The 24,233-nt window shown below is 39.9% G+C and overlaps 1 protein-coding gene across 2 annotated transcripts in view; it reads left to right on the forward strand.

The window, feature by feature from the left end:
* Positions 1-24,233, forward strand: part of ABH1 (ARM repeat superfamily protein) — a 375,899-nt gene that overhangs the window by 238,399 nt on the left and 113,267 nt on the right. For both annotated transcript variants that reach the window (XM_089402626.1, XM_089402625.1), the window contains 2 exons: positions 14,433-14,635; positions 15,525-15,595. In XM_089402626.1, coding sequence (XP_089258752.1) covers positions 14,433-14,635; positions 15,525-15,595 — 274 coding nt within the window. The remainder of the gene's footprint in view (positions 1-14,432; positions 14,636-15,524; positions 15,596-24,233) is intronic.

Below are 24,233 nucleotides of genomic sequence, written 5' to 3' on the forward strand. Positions count from 1 at the left end.
ATGCTATTATTTGCTCAAGGCTTTAATTCATTTTGTAACTCCTCTCCTTTCTCATCTATTTAAGCAAGAGCAAGTGAGAGTTGATGTAGCATGTTCATTGTGAAAAATGAGAGCTAGTGTTGATTGTGTGCAAGAGAAGTGTGAGAGCAAGTGAAGAGTAAGAGCAAGGGAAGAGCTGAAGCAAGTGTGAAAGACAAGATCTGATTAAGCGGAGGAGATCTTCAAGTAAAGAGAAAAAACACTTCCCCTGCAAGTTGATCACACATTAGTGACTTTATTCATTCTCATTCTCCCTCTCTTTGTATTCTGTTGAACGATTGAAGAAACCTAATAGAGGAAGAATCATTTGGGTTTTGCCCTAGTGGGTTTTTCCCTAGTCATTGGACCTAACTATCAGTGTCTCATATTTGTGCTTGGATGTCTTCATATGATCCTGAAGTTTATGTTCTACCTACATTTAGAACATATATCCAACCATAGAACAAGAAGTAGCTACAAGATAGAATGAAAATTTCACCTCCCAAATATATCAAAATGCATCAATAGATCTCCAATAGACATCCAAGAAGAAGTGCGAGGTTCGTACAAGAGAAAGAATCCAAGAAGTGATGATGATGCTCTCACAAATGAGAGTCTCATCTATTTATATGATCGATCCTCTAATAGTTCGAATTAGCCTAATACCCCAACATTAATAAAATAATGTGCAAATAAAATGTCCTTGGTGGCAAGCCCACCAAGTAGCTCATAAAGTGATGAAGAAGCCATCCAAAAGTGAGCTAAAATGATGAAATCATGTAGAAGGGATGTTGGAGGACCTCGTTGAGTCCTTAACGTTCCTTAATGAGGGTGAAGGCTCCGTGAATGATGAACAATGGGTTGGCCCCTTAAACTCTATGCAAATTATCATGTGGTGGTCCAAAGTGGCTCTGGGGCACAAGTAATGGTCTAGTGGGTCTCCTGATGAAAAATAAGTCTATAAACTGCTCCAATGAGAGCATGGAATATGGTGCTTTCCCTCCCATGTCTCAAAGATGAGACAAACCTCCTCTGTGCTTGGGATTAGATGCCAAAACCTGTATATACTCTTAAGTTGACTAGGGTCATTGCTGGTCCAAGTCCATTATTTCACGTATAATGTGTGGCAATGGACAAGTTGCTGAAGGTGCTGAGGGTGCCCATAAGATGAGACAATGCTATATCACATGACAAAGTCCCAAGACTCTCAACACATCCCTTATAGGCGTCAATATGATCCTTTGGTGGGCTTGGGCCCTAGTTAAGTTGCCCAACCCATAGTGAAACCACCTGCCATTCCTGTATAAGATCTAATGCGTCTCACTACCTTGAAGTACAATAATTCATTAGTGCATCTAATTGAATCAATCTTGTTAGTCAAGGGCACAATTGAGACTTCATAATGGGGTTCCCTTCGAAATTTGGGGCTTTGAGCATGTAATGGTGTTACCTCCCTAGGTAGGAGTGGTTAATAAACAACCATATTAAATTTTCCCAACCCCTAAAGGGTAGGACATGTCCAAGGTATGTCCTTCACATGGTAAGTGTCATTTGGATATGATGATTTGGATTGGGATACAGAGGTTTCAAGGCCAAATGCCATGTGCTAAAGGGTGGTAATGATGAGGGATGTCCACATATTTAGGTGTACAAGTGTAGGAGGGAGCAATCATTGTACATGAGTTACACTAACCTTCTTAATTTGCCTTTTTCCTTTTATGGATTTCCTTTCATTTTATTGCTTGAGGTTATAGGGGATGAGAACATGATGTGTATGATATAACAATGATTACCCCCTTAAGGTGGGGCAGTTCATCGACCACCAGGGGTTTGGACATTCATGGGTTCCTTAATGATGCAGGAGGCACTGATATTGTACCTAAGAACTAGTGTGATGGCCATAATGATAAGAGGTATAACTCATGTTTGGCTTTTGTCCACAAGCTGAATTTTATTGTCTCAACCATCTTTTGCATTTTGTGGTATTATTTCCTTGTGTATGTTGCCAAGATATGCTTTTATCTATTTTATTTTTGCTGCATCAACCTCCGGGGCATCATTTTGGGCTCAAGCCAGACATGTAGACAAAGGGAGGGGGGAGTACCAAAGCGTTGTGGACCTTGTGGTCATGTGGACCCAGAGAAAGAAATTGATGAAATAGAGCATGTAATGTGCGAAGGGGAGTGAAACATGTGGAACGACAAAACGAGACCACACTACCAAAATCGGGGTTTCGCAAGTAGTGCCCATCCTGATGCTGTAAGCCCATAGGGGAGATCCCATGGGACTAGAGTTGAGGATTGATCACCCATACCTGTTTGCCTTCCAAGTTACCAAGTAATCCAAACCCAAGTGTGCCCAAGAAAAATGAGCATAAGCACTTGATTGCACAATAAAAGACATACCTTTAAAATTAGAAGGCCCACCTTCAAACATACGATCTCGACATATGGGCGCGGGGACATATGACTAGCTCAGGGAGCGGAGACCAATTGGCACAATATCAACTACACTGGTGGCGGTCAAGGGCTGTCGGTTCAAGACAAATCTAGGAGAAAAATTCTCCTATGGGGTCACCCACTGTTGATGGTTGATGTGCCCATAAAACCATTATCAATCATGCCATCTTGGCCACATGACATCAATGTTCATTTTGAACATATCCTCATACGGCATGAGGTTGAAAATCTCCATAATTATGGTCTAATTTGTGGAGAATAGGGTATACCCATGTGATAATGTTTGCAATCTTACTAAGAGAAAGCGTCTGCATTGACAAGTCCCTCCTAAGAAAGATACCCTTCTTGCTTAGCCATTGCACCTAAAACTTAGTAATACCATCAATGCAAGTGTCTTGAATCCTCTAGCTCCAAATATCTTGTATGGCCAAATCTCATTGTGCTTGACTACTAGCCATCTACCATTGGACCAACCTTGTCATTTTCTTCCAAGCAAACCAAATAAACCTGAAGGTAATTGTGTTTTATATCAAGGCGATGAAATAATATTAGTTAGATTCAATGGTCCTTAGAATACTACCAATGTGATGAGGAGCTAGTAATCTATGTCTCAATAAAATCTCCCATGGAGATGATCCCTACGAACTATGAACTGACCATTTGGTTGCAAGATTGCACCTTCGAGTTGCCATATATTTGTTAAAATTGGCAACCAGGGCCAGACTCCATGTGGGTCATCTTATTTATGGAAATTGATATTTTTCTTGGATTCCTCTCTTCGAGAGGTGTAGGATTGATCTAAAGATCATCCTATTCCTACATGTATTTATGGAGATATGAATTTATTTATATTATTTGACAATTTGTCAATGTTGGCGAGCAACCAAATAACCCCCAGCTCAACCTTAACGTTGCATTTAAATAGAGGAGGCCTCAAGTCATTTGTCACACACCTCTTATGATATCTCTCCACCCATTTGTGTTTGGTGGAATGAGAGGTCTTGAAGGAGACATAGATGCAGTCACAAAGGAGCCCTAGCTGTAGTCATGAAGGGAGACCTAGCCGCAGTATTGAAGGAGCTCTAGCCGCAGTAAAAGGCAGCCCTAAACGCGGTCAAAAGAAGGCTTAGCCACTGCAAGAGAGAGACCTAAGACGCGGTCAAAAGAGAGCCCCAATTCGCAGAAAAAAGAGCCCTTAAACTGCAGTCAAGTGATGCCCTAATCCGCTGTCCAAAGAGGCTCTTATTCTTAGTCAAAAGGAGCTCTTAGACGCAGCTAAAGGAGACCCTAAGATGCAATTAAAGGAGACACTAAGACGCAGCTAAAGGAGACCCTAAGCCGCAACAAAAGGAACCCTACCCGCAACAAGAGCAGGAGCCTTAAGGCAAGAAAAAGGATCTCTGTTTTAGGGTTGCAAGTTAAGGCTACTTCAACAAGGAAGGGAAGCACTTTAGGGTCATTCTCATGACTGTATTCAAGGAGAAATGAACCAGCATTAAGGCCGCATTAAGGAGACTACTTCTGGGCTGTTTGGAAGAGCATTTGTGGAAGGATTCACCTCTGTTTTGGGCAGCAGATTGAACAGGAAGGATTGCAAGGAGATAGAGCCCTAAACAGTGGGTTGTTGGGTGAGTATAGGGGCTGGTGTTAGCCCTATACTCCTACGTAGGACAACAACAAAGAGGAGGGACCAAGCCGCAGTGTTAGAAGGTTGTTTGGGTGCATGTTTTAGGGCTGGTGCAGGCTGCTGCATACCATGATGCCCTAACCAGTAATGCAACAAGTGAAGGATGGTCTTGTGGAAGGAAAGCCACTGTACTCTAGGTGATTGGTGGAGCAGTTTTAGGACTATCATCTGCTGCATAGAAATCTTTAGCCCTTGATGCCAGAATTGTAATTTCATTGAGTCATCCTCATGGTTAAGATCTATGATGTCTGATCTCCTATTTGGCAAGTTAGTATTGACTTTAAATCATTGTACTCTATCTCTATTTCTCTGCTGAGCTATTGAAGACTAAAGAAGGTTTGATCAAGGGTTTCCCCACATTGGGGTTTGTCCTTGGCTGGTGCCACATCTTGTGTCCTCTTGTCTTGGCTTGTCTTCTACTGCTTATGTTTATATCCTATTTGCATTTTACTATCATGCTAATGTGATTGCTAAATTGAACATTGATATTGGGCTAACTAAGAAATTGAAGTAAATTGCTTTTAAGCATAAAACATACCAAAAATTAACAATTTTTCAAACCCAGACCTCCCTTATCCATGGGCATGGTACACAAACATCGCAAGCCATGGCTGGCAAACCTTGAGCCTCACCATACTTGGACCACAAATATGATTGTAGCATCTTCTCCAATTATTGAAATTAAGTTCTAGTAGGAAATTGGCATGACACATGAGAAATTGAGAGGGGATTGAAGAATACTTTATACAACATTGAATTTCTTGAGAAACGATAGGTCCTTACCTTGCTAGAAGAGGAGCTGACACTCTAATTGTTCGAGACACCAATCCCACTTGCAAATTAGAGAGGGGCCCACACGAAAGGGGCAGTGCATTTAATGGATGAATAGTAGCGACCGATGGAGTTCTGCCTAGTTGAGAGGGAGTGTTAAAATTGGCAACTAGGGCCAAACTCCATGTGGGTCATCTTATTCATGGCTGATAATATTTTTATTAGATTCCACTCATCGAGAGGTGTAGGATTGATTTAAAGATCATCTGATTCCGATAAGTATTTATGGAGATATGAATTTATTTTGACTATGGAATAATAATCAAGCCGACCAGCAACTCATGTAGGCTCAGAAGCCCAACAGTCGCATCTATTCAATCATCAACATTTGTGTATAAATACAGGAGGTCTTTTCCTTATTTGGACTCACTCAACTCATCACATCTCTGTCTCTCTCCTGCGCGGAAAATAGGCTCTTCTCATACTGCGCAGAAAGAGACTCTTCTCTCACACGTGTGGAAGGAAGGTGTAGAATTTAGGGCTGCAACTGCAGATCAGAAGTTTGATCAGCGTTGACCATCAGACTCCCTCCTTAGAATTGCGCTGTCGGTGAATTTGGATCTCCTCTGAAGGCCGCATTTTTTGGTGAAGGAATCAAGCCGATCTGATGATCGGTTTGCAAGATATTGCCTGCCCTAGTTTGGCTGATTTAGGGTTTTCTGTTGCTTATGTAAATCAGATTTATGTACTATTTCTCTCTACTGAATTATTGAAGATCAAAGGGTTTCCCCACATTGGGGTTTGTCCCTGGCTAGCCGCTACATCTTGTGTCTCTTGTCTTGGCTTGTTTTCTATTGATCGTTTAATGTTCTATTTGCACTTTACTTTATGTACATGTGATTGCTAATATGTGGATAATAATAAGAAAGATAAGTAAACTGCTATAAGCATAGAACATACCATAACTTAACATGGTATCGGAGCTGAGGTGAAGACAAAGCCCGAGCAAGAACAAGAGCAATCACCGAAGAGAAGATTGGCAAGGCTATCCTAAAAGAACTATGGGGTCCTCAACACTCTTCCCTGCCGAAGACAAGCTCTGTGAGAAAGCTGACTATCACGGATTGAAGATGTCAATTGATCTAACCTTAGAAGATCAAGGAGTGTTGGACCATGTGAGAGGCAATATTGTTGAGCCTCCATCAAATGCACCCGCCACTGCCAGTAACAAATGGAAAACCGGTGAAATCAAAACAAGGAAGATCATCCGGGACTCCATTGACAAGCGCTTGGTGGCCTACATCTCCGACCTGAACACCTCCAAGGAAATCTATGATAGACTAGTGAGTTTATTTAAACTTAATGATGCAAATCAAGTTTTGTTTCTTAGAAATAAGCTGAAGGAAATTAAGAAGGGCAAAGATGAGAGTATGCAAGCATACTTCTTAAGAATCACCGAGATCAGGAACGATCTCCTATCTATTGCGGAGACTATTACTGATAGGGAAATGGCACTCACGATTCTTAGAGGATTACCATCCGAATGGTACGTGTTCGGGACTACTCTTTTGAACAATAATGTAATTCCTGGTTTCGAGGAATTAATGGCTAGATACATTCAAGAAGAAACTAGGGTAGAAGAACAAGAAATGCCCATGCCTAAAGGTCCTCTTGCTGCCTTTTCTTCTCATGCTAAGAAAATAAATAATTCCGGGAGTAAATAAAAAAAGAAAGGCTGGACCTAAGGGTGGAAGAAAAGGACGATGTTACATTTGCGATAAAGCAGGTCACTATGCGAGGGAGTGCCCTGATAGAAAGTACTCACACCGAGACGATGATCAAAATACTTTTACAGATGACTATTCTTGAAAGACTTGGATATACTTCTTGAAAAAGAAGGATGAAGTGTTCTCTTGGTTTCGACACTTCAAAGCCCTGATCGAGAATCAAACTAAAAAGAAGATCAAGATTTTAAGGACTGATAATGGGACTGAATATGAATCTAACGAGTTTCATGACTTTTGTAAAGAGGCTGGCATCAAGAGGGAGACTACTACACCATGTACTCCTGAACAGAATGGTGTGGCGGAAGGGAAGAACCGTACGATTGTGGAGGCTGTCCATGCCATTCTCCATGATCAAAGACTTCTGAAGTTTCTATGGGTCGAAGCTGCAAACACTGCCGTATATGTAAACCGATGCCCTCATCAAGTATTGGGTTCCAAGACTCCTGAAGAAATGTTCACCGGTAAGAAACCTGACGTATCTCATTTTAGAATTTTTGGAAGCCCTGTATATTTTCATGTGCCGAAAGAGAAAAGGAATAAATTGTGTGCATCTGGAAAGAAAGGAATCTTCGTGGGCTATGGTGAAAATACTAAGGGCTATAGAATCTATGTAGTCAGTCAAAGGTAAGTCGTGATTAGTCATGATGTCACCTTTGACAAAGATATGGCCCTCAGTAAGGTGGAAAATCTTCCGACTTTGAGGAGCTCTCAAGAAGCCGACACTAGGGAACCGAAAGAAAAGGATGATGAAACAATCCCTGATGTGGAAGAACCCATGGATCGTATTGATCCACCTGAGCCCTCCTCTTCTAGGAAGAGGCCCTCTTGGCTTAGGGGGCTACTCGATGATGCTGAAGGACACACTGCACCCTGAGGAACCTTCCGTGAAAGTAAGAAACCCAACAGGTATCAGGGATACCTGACCATCATGAGCGTAATCATACAAAATGATCCTTCATCTTTCTCAAATGCCGTCAAGCATCAAGTATGGAAGGATGCTATGACCAAAGAATATGAGTCTATTATGAAGAATGATGTCTGGGAAGTAGTTCCCAGACCCCAGGACACGACAGTTGTCACTTCTAAATGGCTTTACAAGATAAAGCATGTAGCAGATGGAAGTACGGAAAAATATAAGGCTTGTTTTGTCACTTGTGGCTTCTCCCAGAAGGAAGGCATAGACTATGATGAAATATTTGCACCTGTTGCCAAATATACCACCATCTGCTCGATCATAGACCTTGCGGCTTCACAAGGATGGAACCTACATCAGTTGGATGTCAAGACCACGTTCTTGCATGGTACAATCAAAGAAGAGGTCTACGTGGAGCAACTCGAAGGAAGCCAAGGGATATTTTCCTATCTCAAGGAAAATATGTGGTGAAGGTATTAGAAAGATTCGGTATGCTAGATTGCAAGCCTGTAACTACCCCGATGAGCTTGACTTCAAGAAGTTAGCGGTAGTGTTGCTGGACTTGTTTTACGAAATGCTACCGAGTATCAGCAACTCGTCAGAGCATTAATGTTCTTAGTGAACTCCCCTCCAGATATATGCTTTGTAGTCAACACATTAAGTCAACATATGGTTGAACCTTATCACATACATGTGATTGGTGCCAAGAATCTGTTAAGATATCTTCGTGGCACAATTACATATGGGCTAAGATACACTGCCGGAGATGTGAGACTACTTGGATACATGCTGATTGGGCAGGCAGTGTGGTGGATCGTAAGAGCACTTCTGGGCGCTGTTTCTCCTTGGGATCTACTTTGATATCTTGGATGAGCAGGAAGCAGAAGTTGGTGGCTTTGAGCACCGCCGAGGTAGAGTATATTGCTGCTAGCATGGCCTCCTGTGAGGCAGTCTGGTTGCGGAAGCTCTTCAGTGAGTTGTTTGGATTTACACTGGATACCACCGTGATCCTATGTGACAATCAGAGTGGGTTTCGTTTGTCAGAGAATCCTGTATTTCATGATTGTTCCAAGCATATCGATATCAAGTACTTGAGATATGGTGCAGCGGGGAGCTATGAGGCTCCAACATATCGATACAGATGAACAGGTCGCTGACATTTTGACAAAGCCCCTAGGAAAGGTCAAATTTTTGACTTTTTGAGACCGACTTGGTGTTGTTCAAAAACCCTCTGATGAGGGTCCTGTATGATGTATGGAGCTCTTGTAGCTCTGGGGGGTGGGGGGGTGCGGGGTACTTCTTGGAGCAACATATGATCACAGGGTAAAAGAATCAAAACTTTCCCTATAACACCCCATGGCGACTATGTAGCAGGATGATTAGTTCTTCTGTGAGGACATGATTGATTAGTTCTCCTGTCGAGGCATCCTACCCATGCAGCCTGGGACTCATGGGAAGTACCTCTCATCTGATCAATGAGCAGGGAAATGAGGATAGGGACCATAGTAGTACCGATGGATGCATCGCTGTATCTACCGTACTCCTTATGCTAGGATAACCTTCCTTGATATGGGATCGATGATATTGGTCTGGGACGAGTGGTAGGAGTTGTACCCACTATGACATTGACTTCGGGTCGGTTGAGATTGGTCTGGGACCAGTGGTACACACTCTGAGATTGACTTTGAAGTTAGTGGAGGATGATACTGGTCTAGGACCAGTGGTAGGAGTTGTACCCACTATGACGCTGACTTCGGGTCGGTTGAGATTGGTCTGAGACTAGTGGTACACACTCTGAGACTGACTTTGAGTCAGTATGTTACATCCTCGATCATTTCTTCTTCTTCATAATTCGAACAAAGCAGAGCAGAGAAGAACAGAGCAGCGCAGTGCAGATCAGAACAAGGCAAAACAAAACAGATCAGAGCAGGCAGGATAGAGTAGAGCAGAGCAAGGGTCAAGCTGTACAGCGCAGTGCATTTGATGGATGAATAGTAGCGACCGACAAACAGATTGCAGATGGAGTTCTCCCTAGTTGAGAGGGAGTGTTAAAATTGGCAACTAGGGCCAAACTCCATGTGGGTCATCTTATTCATGGCTGATAATATTTTTATTAGATTCCTCTTGTTGAGAGGTGTAGGATTGATCTAAAGATTATCCGATTCCGATAAGTATTTATGGAGATATGAATTTATTTTGATTATGGAATAATTATCAAGCCGACCAGCAACTCATGTAGGCTCAGAAGCCCAACAGTTGCATCTATTCAATCATCAATAGTTGTGTATAAATACTGGAGGTCTTTTCCTCATTTGGACTCACTCAGCTCATCACATCTCTCTCTCTCTCCAGTGCAGAAAAGAGGCTCTTCTCCTATTGCACAGAAAGAGACTCTTCTATCACACGTGTGGAAGGAAGGTGCAGAATTTAGGGCTGCAACTGCAGATCAGAGGTTTGACCAGTGTTGACCATCAGACTCCCTCCTCAAAACTGCGCTGTAGGTGAATTTGGATCTCATCTAGGGAGAACTCCATCTGCAATCTGTGTGTCGGTCGCTACTATTCATCCATCAAATCCAAATTGACTAAGATATCACATAGTAACAATTAGGTGGATTAATGTTCAAGATGGAGGTATCTAGTTAGGTGTTGTCCAAACTAGCCAATCAATAGTACATTTTGTGATCATTTACTATTGCCTAGAGGGCCTCACAAAGCACAATTGAATAATTCATAACTCCATCAAATAAACCTTGATTTGTCTGCAAGAAAGGAGTGAATCATTTGGAAAATGGTTATTAACCATCCCTTAACCATCTAAGAGATATCCTACTTTGTGGCACTATAAGTGATCATCTTCTATCTTCTAGTAGGTAGCCTAGAGCATTTGCTATTAGCACATAAAGATAAGGGGCCAGAGGAGACTCTTGTTGAATGGACTAATGAAGCAAAACACGATTCGACAAAGAGCTTTTTTTGATACAAAAAATGAGGCACTATAGAAAATCATGTTCACTATCCTTCTACACCAAGGGCCAAGTCCAAGATAGGTCAACATCTTAGTGATGAACGCAGGGAAATTTGACCATAAGCATCGTCAAAATAAATTTTCGAGAAGATGGCTTGTTGATCAAAGTCCCTTGCCCACTCCACGACCTCCCATGTTAAGATCACAATGTCCAAGATAAACCACCCTTCCACAAAGGTTGTTTCTTCTCTTTTAGCAATCTTCTTGTTAACATTGTGAATGCATAGAGCTATAATCTTGTATTGGATCTTGTAGGCCACCGTTAGCAAAGTATTGGGTCTCCATACCCTTATGGAGTCTCTTGAAGCATTCTTGGGAACCAACTAAATCCACCCTTTGTTAAAGGATTTTGTAAAACACCCTAAAGAGAAGGTGTTAGATACCAAACAACAAAATCATGCCCTGTTAAGTCCCACATTGCCTTCTAAGACTCACAAGGCAAACCATCACCTATGGATTTCCTATTACACATCAAACTAAGGGAAAAATAAAGAGTTCTTCATTTAAAAGGTCACTGTCAACATGTATTCTTCCCCAACAAAGACTTTATGAGGGATCACTTAGTAGAAATAATTCACATCAACCATAATCAAATCCTTCAGAGCATAAATTTAAAAAATATTCTGAAAATGCAATCCAAGCATGCCTTTAATCATAGTAAGGTCCTCTTTGAGAGAACCATCAAGTTTGTGTAGGCCAAGCACCTTATCGACTACCACCTTATTCTTCTAGATGGCAACGAAGAATTTGAAGCCTTCAACCACTTTGTGAATCCATTACAAGCAAGAGTAAATCCTAGCTCCTTTGGCATGTACTCTTTTTGTACAACCAACTTGAAATGAGTTGCATCTTCTCAAAGAGTAGTGTTATGTAGATTGTCCTTTAGGAAGATACTTAGTTTCTTTAGCCTCTACCTAACTTTCTACAACGATGATGCTTGCAAGCCATAATTCGAAGCCCACACTCTTTTGAATTTGCTAATATAACAAATGGTAGCTTCCCACCAAAGAAGCCAACCTCTATCACTAATAGTTTGGAGTGATGCAATTCCATAGGCAATGGATGACATCATAGTTATCAAGTGGCTTCAAGTGCAGTACATTGTGTTTAAGCGAGAAAGAGGGCGTTGAATTGGTTGCTTGCCCCATGGAGTTGATACCTTGAATTGGATGGTGATTTGATTTGGTAATCTTTGTCAATACATCAACAAGGTGTTATCAACTTGGAAATGAGATGTCATATCTAGGGACATATACTTGATTTAGTCTTGACTGAACTCTATATTTCCCTTGTCAGAAAGTGGACTAGGTGTATCATCCATAATCAAACCCTTTTTTTACCCAGGTGTGGCCAGAGAGATGTAGCATTGACTTACACCCCACCTAAGCTTTCTTCTCTACACCGCTAATCAGAGTATCAAATACACCACCTTGATCACCTTCGCATTGAAGCCATCCAATCCTAAAGAAGACTCCTTCTGGTATTAAATATTTGGGGCATAGACTACCCTAGCATCCATTTTGAGCCAAGATGGTAATGCAAACAGATTAATTTTCAGGATCACATCCATGGTCAACAATAAGACTTTGCAATTATGAGGAAGTGAAAGAACCACTCCCTAATGACCTTGTGCATGATTCATATTCTAGAAAATACCTTTCCAACAATAATTCATACAATTGCAAAACTCAAGTCTTGTAGATTTGATTTCTTGCAAAAGGGCCAAATTCTACCTAGTTGTCTGTAACTCTCCATGAACAAATTGCTTACAACTTGGATTGTCATCCCTCTGAAATTTAAAGATAGAAGGTAAAGCTTCATTGAAGGAAGAGAGGGTTTGTTGAGTCTATTTAAATGGTTGCCCATCAATACATTCCCCAAAGAAGAGGCCCTCTTGTCTAGTGAGAAATCGACATCTTCCTTGAGGGACTTCAGTCATAGTGTGGGACTCACCTGTTTTCCAAGCTTGTCCAAATGAACAAGAGAGGAGGTTTCCTTCTGTTTGTTAAAATTTTACCTGCCATCCAACATCTGCACCCATACTTTGAAGCTAACCACTTGTTGTTGTAAAAGTCAAGGGGAAAGTACTTTGACTCTGGCTTCTAACATCATTCTTGCTATGGATGGGTTCTTGAACTATTTGTAGAATCGAGCCCCTAGTGCCTTGAGAAGACTTTTGACTAAAACCCCAATAGTTGTGAGTTTTCCTTGAGGCTACTGATGAATCAATTCCTTCATTATAAGGCTTATTGAAGGGGCAACCCTTGTGTCATCTGAGGTATTTGGATTATGCTTATGATGGGGGAATCCTGTATGTGGTGATCTTGTGCCCTGATAGGTAAACCGTAAAGCAAGCATTTGGATGATTAAGGTACTTGAACTCAAATACCATTTGATGTCAAGATGGAATTGAATGGAGGGAGCGTTTTCTCAAATCTGCTTCAATACAAACCCTTAGCTTGGCTTGAAAGGAATTATGTTGTCCATCTAGGATGAGCACCTTGCTAATCCTATTGGCACACAAGACTATGAATGGTCATAAGTTTTCTAGTAATGCAGGAAACTCTAACTAGAGAAGATAGTAAGCATGCCCTTGATACTCTGGGTTAATTTTTGTGTGCCAAGATTGCACATAAGCAAGCGACCCTGCAATATTCTGGTTACTACTGCAAAATGTGTTGCATTGTGGCATTAGAAGTAACATAAAGAAAACATATGTGGAGCCTGATTATGAGTTCAACAAAACACCCTTGACTTTCCAATTCAGGAGGCACTTCCGGTTAAAGGATTTTTCATCCATCATATGTTGTACGAAAAATAATCTCATTCCTTGAACTTTTGTTGACAAGCAGCATTTGAAATCAAGATTGGATGAAATCCCTCTTGCTGCGACATCTTCTCAAAGGAGCCAAGAATGTGCCTTTCACCACTTGTCTCTATGATTTGAGTGGTATCCACATTTAGACTGACAACTAGATCTGCTTTCAACAGACCCAATTCCTCCAACCCATATGAGGGCAATTGCAGCCACTTTTCTCGACCTTTGGGATGTGGATCAGCAACACGTTCAAGCTTGCTTTCAATGAAATAACTAAATACCTTAGAAATCAATTCATATCGTTGCAATCTAGAGGAAATTTTTTTGGAAGGAGACTGATCCCTAGATAGATTCCTCCGTGCATACACCTGGTTGTCACCACTATTTTCCTTGACTGGCGACCTTTCTGTATCCACCAATCCTTTGAGCTTTCCCAGATACCTTTTGTGCCCCTCAAGAACTCTGGATTGATCCATGGTTTGACACCATTACCCTGAGCTATCCCTCTACCTCATCTGTATAGTCCTGTGGATCCTCTCTCTGTGTACTCGTATCATTCTGATATTTATTGTATCTGTATTTTAAGTATCTGATATTGCAATAATTATATGCTTTGTTACACAAGCACTAGTTGTTAAACCTGGTTGATATTGATTGCATTTCTGTTGATGCAATTCATATGCCATGTATGATGTGTATCTACTTTATATTACAATTGCTTTCCATGTAGTGTGTGTGCCGATATTAATTTTAATTTTAATCTCTGAAGCTATTTGTGATTAGTATTTTAGTAGTTCATGGTAAATACTATATATAGCTACCTTTGACTCAGATGTAGGGATGGTGATCATACAATCATGATTCCCTCACACTTCTAGTCTGATAGGATCATTGGTTTAGGTCTTTTGTCTCGTATTAAATATCTCATGTTTAAACTGTTGTTTTTACACAGTTCCACGACCACACCTTGCATTTGAGGCTCGGCTAGTAACAGGAAAGAGTTATGACTTTGGACCAGTGACATGTCCTGAACAACCTGTTGCACCTTCAACAATTTCTGATGTAACAGTGGGTAGACAGAGACAGGAGGCTGAATTGAAATATCCACAGAGAATTCGAAGGTTGCAGTTATTTCCACTGTCAAAAACAGAGGAGGTATACAATGTCAGCAATGTCAAGGGCCTTTTCTATTATAGTATTAGTGGCATTGTTTTATTTTATTTATTATTATTTTTATTTGTTTTATGGTACAGAACCAATGGATACTGTTGGTGTGAACTTCCTACTGCTTTGTTTGCTGTGTAAAACAGAACTGAGTTTTGTACCATAATTTTTTTTTCCATTTTTGGGTTTTTAGTTTCTTTGCAAATATTTGTAGAATTAATTATGAATTTTCATTGGAGGCAAAATAAACACTGATCACTAAAGGTTTTATAATAAAGAAAATATTTGTGAGAGTCAAATGAATATACACTGGGGGTAAAACAATGCTGCTAAATGCAAAACAATGCCACTTAATGAGTTAGAATGGCTAGAAATTAAATGAAATATAGATTAATGTCCCCAAGACAGCAGAATGGGTCAATGGGACAATGTAGTACAGCAAGTATTGATGGCCAAAAGATAAAGAGGGTTAAAAGGGGGTGCTAGCATAATGGTTGTTTTTTTCTGTTGTATAAAAATTTTTCATAGGGAAAGTAGTGCTTGGTGACATCATTTCTGATATTTGCAAATGATGAGAAGCATGCTCACATTCAGATTAAGATATAAAATGATAATGACTGTGTACTTGAAAAAAAGAATAATTGTATACCATGGTGCTTGATATGCAAAGGATAACATAGAAAAATGTTTGGAGGAGCTCTTCTACTGATACATTTGTATCGAGAAGTCCATTTCACTGACTTTTCTGGTCATTTGTTGTACATTAATGAAATTATTGTATGTTATCTTATGTTTTACAGTTATGGTTGCTCTTACCAATATTTTTTTTAATTAAATAGAATCTAAGATTCTGTTTTTTTAATGTCTTTTAAATTGACAGGAATTGCAGCCAATAGATCGTTTTGTGGTTGAGGAATATTTGCTTGATGTGCTGCTATACATGAATGGCTGGTTTGTAAACTTCCTTGCGTTATCTATCTGAAAGAGATCCATGGATATAATATTTAAAGCTGGGTTGGTTGCTTTGTCTTTTCGTAGATTGTGTACACTAATGCAGAATTATAATGATAAATAGAATTGTCTTAGGTGAGGTATACAGCGTCAGATAGGAAATTTGTTGCATTAGCATTGAAAATGAAACTATTTCCAAGTCTTTTAGAGATTGTTACAGAAAAATCTTGCAAGCCTCACTAGGAAACCTAAACCTTATGGCAAGAAGGAGATCAGCCATCACTGCCACCTCAGAGGCTTCTCTCCAGCTCTTTAGTGGTGGATGTTATCCCATGAGGGAGGTTTCCCTAAAGATATCAGCAAACAAGATCTTCAACAAACGAGGGCTGAAGGGTGACATAATGTTTAATGGTTATGGAGGAAGATTCTGGCAAGTGATTAATAGGCATGATAAGAGATACAAGCAATCAAGCACACTTTCCACCAATTCCAATAGAGAAGAAGAGGCCTGCTATAAACTAGGGTTTTATGTATATGAAATTTTACAGCATGCAAAAGCATGTAGTGGCCAAGAAATAGCCCAAAGTATTAAAGGCTATCAAGAGGAAAGCCAGGAGAAAGGAAATTTTTGGAGTTTTTAATGGTTTAAGATGCATAACACAGCAAACTAAACCTATATGTCAATCCTAATTTGGGGATAAATATGCTATAAATGCTAGATTTTTTCTTTTTAACTAATTCAATGCAATTTTTATCAATAGAATAATGACATATAGATGAAAATTTAACATAACATGCAAAGTTAGACCAAACACTAACTGCAGCCACCAAAAATTAAGAAAAGAAATAGAAATGTAAGGATGATCATCACAACTAGACTATTTTCTTCTCTCAATTAAGCAATGGAGTCAATTAGGGCAAGGCCTATAATAGAGGGATTTGGATGAAGAGGGTGGAAGAAAAAAATTCTTCTCTTAGAAACCCTAGCAGCTTCTCTATATGAGAGACTTACGGTCAAAGGATGCATAAATAAAGTTCCTTTTGTAAGGACCCTAAAACAGATGTAAATACAGTAAAGGGGTTTTTATCCTGACCCTGTAATTAATTTCTTGAAATATTACAAATTAACTAACAGAATTTATGAAGGTACTTACCTGTGCACTTGCGGATGCTGATGTCTCCAGCTACTCTGCTTCGGTTACCAAAAGACCAAATCCACACAGCCAAACTGAGCAGAACCTCGCTCCTCAGTCCAGTAAGCTTCTTAGTTGAAGCAGACTGTTCCCCCGTGCCCAGAAACCTCATAACAATCCGCGCTCTTCCTGTGGATAATTTCAGTTTATGATGTCCTTCTTCCTTCAGTTTCCCTTTCCTCTGTTCTTTTCCTTCCTCCCGGCTCCCTTCTAAAATTCTGCTCAGTGGTTTTTATCTGGTTTCTTGGCGGTGGCCGCTCTTCCACCACCAGCCCACTGCTTATCCTTTCCGTGACACCTTCCTTGTCACGTATCCTCTATATCTCTCTTATGGTCACGTACATATATATTTCATTTATAATTTAATTAATTATATTTCTTTATTAATAAAATATATTTCTTTTAATATAAAAATCATAAGGTTATACTAAGTACCTTACTTTTATTAATTTATTATATTATTATTATAATTTTATTAATAATCTAAAATATATAATTATATAACCATTTTTTTAAGATTTAGCTTAATTTTTAACATTTACCCTTTTATAGTTATGTTTACATCATATATTTTAAATTTAGTATCTACCCATTAATTATGATACATTGAGAAATAGGGTGTTGATGGGTGAATAGAACTTCTATATGAAGAAGTGTCATGATATTTAATACTTATAGTTAATTTAGTATATAAATACTAGTGCGGTGTATGTGACACATGCATATGTAGCTATCACATGCATGCATCGTATGCCTGCTATTATTCTTGTGTTCTCTATATTTTATAGATAGGTTGTTACACCTTTGATAGACTTTTGCAAAACAAATTTCACAACCATAAAGAATCTAGATTGCATGAAAGATATTGCACCTTTTTGTTGATTTTCTAATTGCAAGATAGACTAAAACAATTTTCCTTCAGATAACTACTTCCAATGATACAAGTTAACTTCTTAGAGCATTCAAATCATCAAACAATTATGCTTAAGAAATTTTCAACCATTTAAATTCAGTAGAGTAGCAAAGATCACAATCAAACAATGATACACGAGACCAAAATTTTCTTGGGATAAAACCCCACAAGGGGGAAATCCCGGTAATCTTTCCTTATGAGAAATTGTTCAATTCAATCAATTTGTACATCTTATTCTTCCAGTCAAAATGTCAAACTATTGGCCACAATCAATGCCCGGTCAAATCAAGTCAAAGGAGAGACAAAGTCAACATTTAGCTCATTGGTCAAAGGGATGAATTTCATCTTGCAGCTGGTCAAAGGGCTGAAATTCGGTACTGCAATTCCACAGAGAATCTCACTCAAACTACAGGGTTTGACCTGTAGTCAAACCTCAGACAACATCGAGAAATGGGTTCAAAACTTAGTCAACGGAATAGCAAAAAATCAGAGAATATTCGGCCTGCAAATTCAATCAATAACTTGGCCAAACAACAGGGGAAGGGTCCGAGTCAAAGTTGGTCAATGCAGGGAATATAAAGTCAACTCGGTCAAAACATCCTTCTTCCTCTTTCACACGTGTGAGCATAAATCTTCAAGAACATGTCTGAATTGATGAGTTGTTGCAATGCCAAATGAGCAGGGTTGAATTCCCAATATATACGTGTCCAATAGGAGGGTTTTGACCAAGGGTCAAGCCGCTTCATGAGGTGGGGCCGACCTATCAATCTAAGACCAACTTGAACAACCGAAAGCCAATAATTTTCTCCTTTCATTTTGTTGATGAAAATACCCACCACAACTGTAATTTCTCGACACTTTCTCTTAGCTACGGGCTACTTTTCATTGACTCCAACAAATGTACTAATGATGAAACAAATTTCTTCACAAATGACGAAAAAAATTTCTTCATGCAGAATGGTTGATAGCATTAAGTTCACCCCACAAGCCAATACCAATGGTAACAAGGTCAGAACCCAACTAACAATGGGATCAAGGTTACTTGGGAGCGGGAGCGGGAGCGACATTTTCAGAAGCTTCCGGTTTGGGTGCGAATTTTTATATAATATATAGTTTTTTTATATTTTGATGCATATATGTCAACAAAAGCATGTAGAATGATGAATTAGATATAAAAGGCAAAAAACATAGATTGAACCATATAACATTAATCCTATAGAAGTTATTATCTTCATCAACCACATCCATAAGTTAGTAATATACAACTTATTGAGTCTCATGATTCATCAATATTAAAGTTTCAAGCTTTCAAAATTCAATATATAACATTTATTATCACTGAGTACCAATGTTGTACTTGTAAGCTAAGTGTAACCATTACAAGAAGAATATCTAACATGAAATTCAATGTTTTAAAATGAAACAAATTTCAACTTTCACGAAGCATCATATTCATAATTCATTACCAATGAGTTATAATTGCTAACTTCAAACTTCAAACTTAAATTGTCATATATTGTTTACAAAAAATATCATAATAAATATGAAAGAGTCAATAGTTATAAAATCTACTAGAAACTAGAAAAGACAAGTAAATCTATTATCTATTGCTAATGCTTGGGCCTCTTGCCACCACAAGAAATGTCTATTTTTTTAGTCTTGTTGGACAATCAAGATCTTTGTCATTAATTTCACCCTCTAAGCATTAATGTCCAAAGGTGTCTTTGTCATTATCTTTGGGTTTGTATAGGGATCTTTGTCATTAATGTCACCCTCTAAGTATTAACATAAGATAGAAAAAACATAGCATGTCAAGTCAAGATTTTGTTTGAGTGATGGATACATTTTTAACAGGGTCATGATAGAGGAGTTCGACAACCAATCTCACTAACATCAAGGTACATAGAGAGATTGGTGCTCTTGATTAGATGCGAGTTCCATACGCTAATACATGACAAAATCCAATGGAAACATTGCAATCCCCCCAATCTTGAAATCTTGAAAAACTGATAAGTTTGTTGGATTTTGAATGAGATCTAAAATTCTGCTTTCTCCATATGAAATCCATTGAGGTCGGAACCACTCTGAAACATCCTGAGTCATTTCATGGTAATGTTAAAAATTTAAGTAAAAGTGACTAAAAGTGATGAAAATGAAGATCAAGGAGAATGTAAGTGATGAGAATGAAGATCAAGGAGAATGTCACTTTTACTTTAAGAATTTAACATTACCATGAATCACATATCAAGGCTAGGGCGATAGGCTTGATCATTAGGCTGCCCCACTCAAAAATTATTTCTTTCTTTGAAAAAAAATTGCATTTGGAATGTTACTGCAATTTTTTTATTTTGCAAAAAAGACTAGGGAGCGAAAATTTCACTCTCGGGTTAGCTCCCTGTGGGAGTGATTTTGGGAGCGCGCTTAGAGAGCGGGTTCGAGTGAGGGAGCCGCTCCCCCGCAACCTTTGATGGGATCAATCAATATGTTCATGAGGCCAAACTCTCTAACCAAACGAAATAGTTTCTTATTCAAGCACAATGATCCGAGAGAGTAATCAAACCCAATCTCTTCGACCATCCCACTGAACTCTCAGTCAAACCCGATGACCCAAAAGAGAAAACTCAACATCAATCTCCACGACCAAGTTCACTAGTCTCTCAGTGAAGCACAATGACCCAATGGAGTAATTAGGATCAAACTATCTGGCCATACCAATGGTCTCTTGGTCAAACCCAATGACCTAAGAGAATACAAAGTGTTAGCTTTTGTAGCATCGAATGTGTTCTAGCCACGAAATTTCGTGGAGATGCTAGAATACATGTATCCTCCAATACCTAGAAATTATTTTTGGAAATTCCACCTAGAGACTGCTTAATTAAAATAATTAATCTTTTTTTAATGGTTCCTAAGTCTAAGCTTTGGAAATCTGATTAATTAAAGGGTATTAATTAAGTCATGGTGAGAATCTTCTAGAAGAAGACATGGATCGAGTTCTAGTTAATCTTAGCCATCGATTAGGTTTTAGTCTTGGTCGTTGATGTTTCAACGAGAGATTCCAAGAAAAAAATCGATGGGGGTTGGAGAACACACCTTGAGCCACTAACAATTTGAATTTACTCGCAGATCAAACTCTAGAGCAATAATGTTGAGTTGCCAGAGAGAGAGCTAGTAAGTTTGAAGCAGTAAGAGAGGGGCAAGGATAGTAAGGCTGGAGGGAGATTTTCTAGTTCGGTGAAGTGCATTGCAGAGAGGTAGTGAGTGCTAGAGAGAGGCAATGTAGAGCTTTAGAGGGGGGTCCGTATTTTGCTACGGAGAAGCGGTGATTCAATGCCAGAAGCCGTTGTGGCAGCCCAGAGGCTGGGAGAATCGATCTTCCGGACAACAACTGATCAACTAGTGAGAGAGATGCTGGTTCGAGCTGTCAGACGCAACACTGCGTAGGATGATGCAGGGACTGTGCAGAGGCAGCAGAGAGCAACTCATCTTGAACCAAGGTCAGTGTCGGATCGCCAGTGGGAGTGAGATTTTCTCACTAGACTTTCTGTCAGTGATTTCTTTGTATGGATTGCTAGATTTGTGCATCCATAGTTTTGTTTTTATATTTGCTACTACATAATAATAAAACCCTCAGTTGCTGCACCGATTTTCCCAAGTTGGGTTTTTCTAGGGACATTTGTGCAAAAATAACTGTGTATTTGTGTGTGTGTGCATCTATTCTTCCAACATTATTTTTTCTTCCGTAGTATTGTATTTGTGAAGGTTGCAGTATATTAGTTCCGATATTTACCGTAGGATGCAGTAAATAATTAAGCCGAAGAGCTCAGTAGTAGAAGGAAAGAGGAATTGCGAAGCTCTATGTAGGCAACAGTTCGAAACCCCCAGAGGCAGTGTAGTTCTTTGGCCAAGAGGGTCGAGTTTTTGAGGAAAGGTCTATTTCTCTGAGAGAGTCGACATAGAAATTAGATTTTCCAGATCTAAGAGTACCAAAAGCAGAGGGAGCAATGGTATCTTCCTTGCAGAACAAATCTTTAGTTGGGATGCAGTTATTTTGTAGCAGTTTGCTAGTGCAAAATAGCGTCAGGAGGAAGGAAGAGCACACACTGAGGGAATTATTTTGTCAGGGAACTTCTAGGCCAGAAGTTCAATTTTTCCTAGCCGAGTAACAGTAGTTGTGAGCATATTTTTCCATTCTAGCAGGGAGTGCGTAGAGCCATCAGCAGCTGCGTAGAGGAGAAGAAGAGGAATTCGAATTTTTTCAAGAGTTGGCATCAACATGGAAAAGAGATTAGGATTGGTTGGAGGGAGCCTCCAACTATGTGATCTGGAAGGCAAGAATTTACTGTCTTCTAGATGAATACGATCTCAAAACTTACATCGATAGCATGATAGCTTTACCCATAGATGCAGATCCGCTGAAGGCTTACAAGAAGGATATGGTGAAAGTAAAGAGGTTGATTCTCGATGCGGTTCGAGATCACGTGGTGTCTCACATAGTTGGCAAAGATACTGCTGGGTAGATGTGGGAGGCACTTGCTACGCTATATGAGGGATCTTTCGAGCAATGGAAGATGTATCTTGAGGAGAAGCTGAGATGCACAAGGATGCAGAAAGGGGAGTGCATAGACCCCTTCCTCACAGGGTTCATGATATCCAAGACCAGCTGTTTGCAATAGGGTCAGCGCCCTAGCCTAAACAACGTTTCCGAAGAATGGTAGGTCTTCGGCCAGAGTATTCTGGGCAGAGAAAAGTTCCCAGATCAGGATCGAATGTGGGCTGATCTACAACAGGAGATGAGGCGAGATTTGGTGAAGAGCACCATCAATGGCACTAGCAGTAGCAGTGGGATGACGCAAGTGAAGGAATATGAGAATGTGGCCCTCACATCAAAGGGGCAGCAAGAGCGACTTAGGAGGAAGAAGGACATTTCCAAGGTGAAATGCTTTAGATGTGGTGAGCTTGTCCACTACAACACTTAATGTCATCTTAGAAAGAAGGACAAAGAGGAGAAGCGGGGTCAACACGTTGCATCCGCAGAGATCAACATGCTGTCCTCCAGATTGGAGGAAGAGTTTGCCATGATTACTGATATACCTCGAGGTGTGAGGTGGGGTGATTTGGTTTTGTATCCCTAAAGAGCTACAAGATGGGCAAGATTCTTGAGGAGGTCCACCTCATGAATCAATACCTTGCTACGGGAGCCCATAACGAGCAGTAGTAGGATAGATCAGTGGTAGATGGTGCAGTAAGATGCCAGAGTGACAGATGCAGTGGCTAGTAACAGTGAGATACTGGGTAGCACAGTGTAGAGTTGGCAACAGTGCAGTTGGCACAGAGCAAAGTCAGCAACAACGCAAAGGCTTCAATGACAACGCAGAGTCTAGCAGCAGTGAGGACTCGAGTGATAGATGCATCGTACTAATAATAGTTGATTCAGTATTTTGGATGCTTTTCAATTGTAGATGTTGTAGTTGCAGTAGCAGTAGATGGAGAGGGTGTTGCAGTGTAGATGCAGTGTTGGTAGCAGTTCAACAACAACACAAATGCAGCATATATCAGAGTTGCACAGTAGTTGGTGGGCAACAGCAGCCAGACATCAACCACATAACATGAGGTGATGTAGAGATAGGGTGTTGCTTCAGTGGGCTGTAGCACTATAACACATTCCTCGCTAAGAGGGAGTGTTAGTTTTTGTAGCATGAGATGTGTTCTAGCCGCAGAATTTGGTGGAGAGACTAGAATACATGTATTCTCCAAAACCCAGAAATTGTTTCTAGAAATTCCACCTAGAGACGACTTAATTAAAATAATTAATCCTTTTTTAATAGTTCCTAAGTCTAAACTTAGGAAATCTGATCAATTAAATGGTATTAATTAAGTCATGGTGAGAATCTTCTAGAAGAACATGGATGAAGTTCTAGTTAATCTTAGCCATCGATTATGTTTTAATCTTGGTCGTTGATGTCTCAACGAGAGATTATAAGAATAAATTCAATGGTGGTTGGAGAACACACCTTGAGCCACTAGTAGTTTGAATTTATTGGCAGATCGAACTCCAAAGTAGTAGCATTAGTTGTTGGAGAGAGAGCTAGTGAGCTCGAAGCAGTGAGAGAGGGGCATGGATAGTAAGGCTGGAGGGAGATTTTCCAGTCCGGTGAAGTGGATTGTAGAGAGGCAGTGAGTGCCATAGAGAGGCAGCGCAGTGCTTCAGAGGGGAATCTATACTTTGCTGGGGAGAAGCAGTGATTCAGTGCCAGAAGCCGGAGTGGAAGCCTAAAGCCAAGAGAATCGATATTCTAGACAACAGCTGATCAGTTAGCGAGAGAGACGCTGGTCTGATTTGTGGGACACAACACTGTGTAGGCTGATGCAGGGACTGCGCAGAAGTAGCAGAGAGCAGATCATCTTGAGCCAAGGTCAGTGTCGGATTGCCAGTGGCAGTGAGATTTTTCTCATTAGACTTTTTGTTCGTCATTTCTCTGTTACTATGGATTGCTAGATTTGAGCATCGATAGTTTTGTACTCATATTTACTA

The sequence above is a fragment of the Pinus tabuliformis genome, chromosome 2_1 (assembly GCF_031772625.1).
Source record: "Pinus tabuliformis cultivar Carrire ecotype Pingquan chromosome 2_1, CPIR1, whole genome shotgun sequence".
NCBI lineage: Eukaryota > Viridiplantae > Streptophyta > Pinopsida > Pinales > Pinaceae > Pinus > Pinus tabuliformis.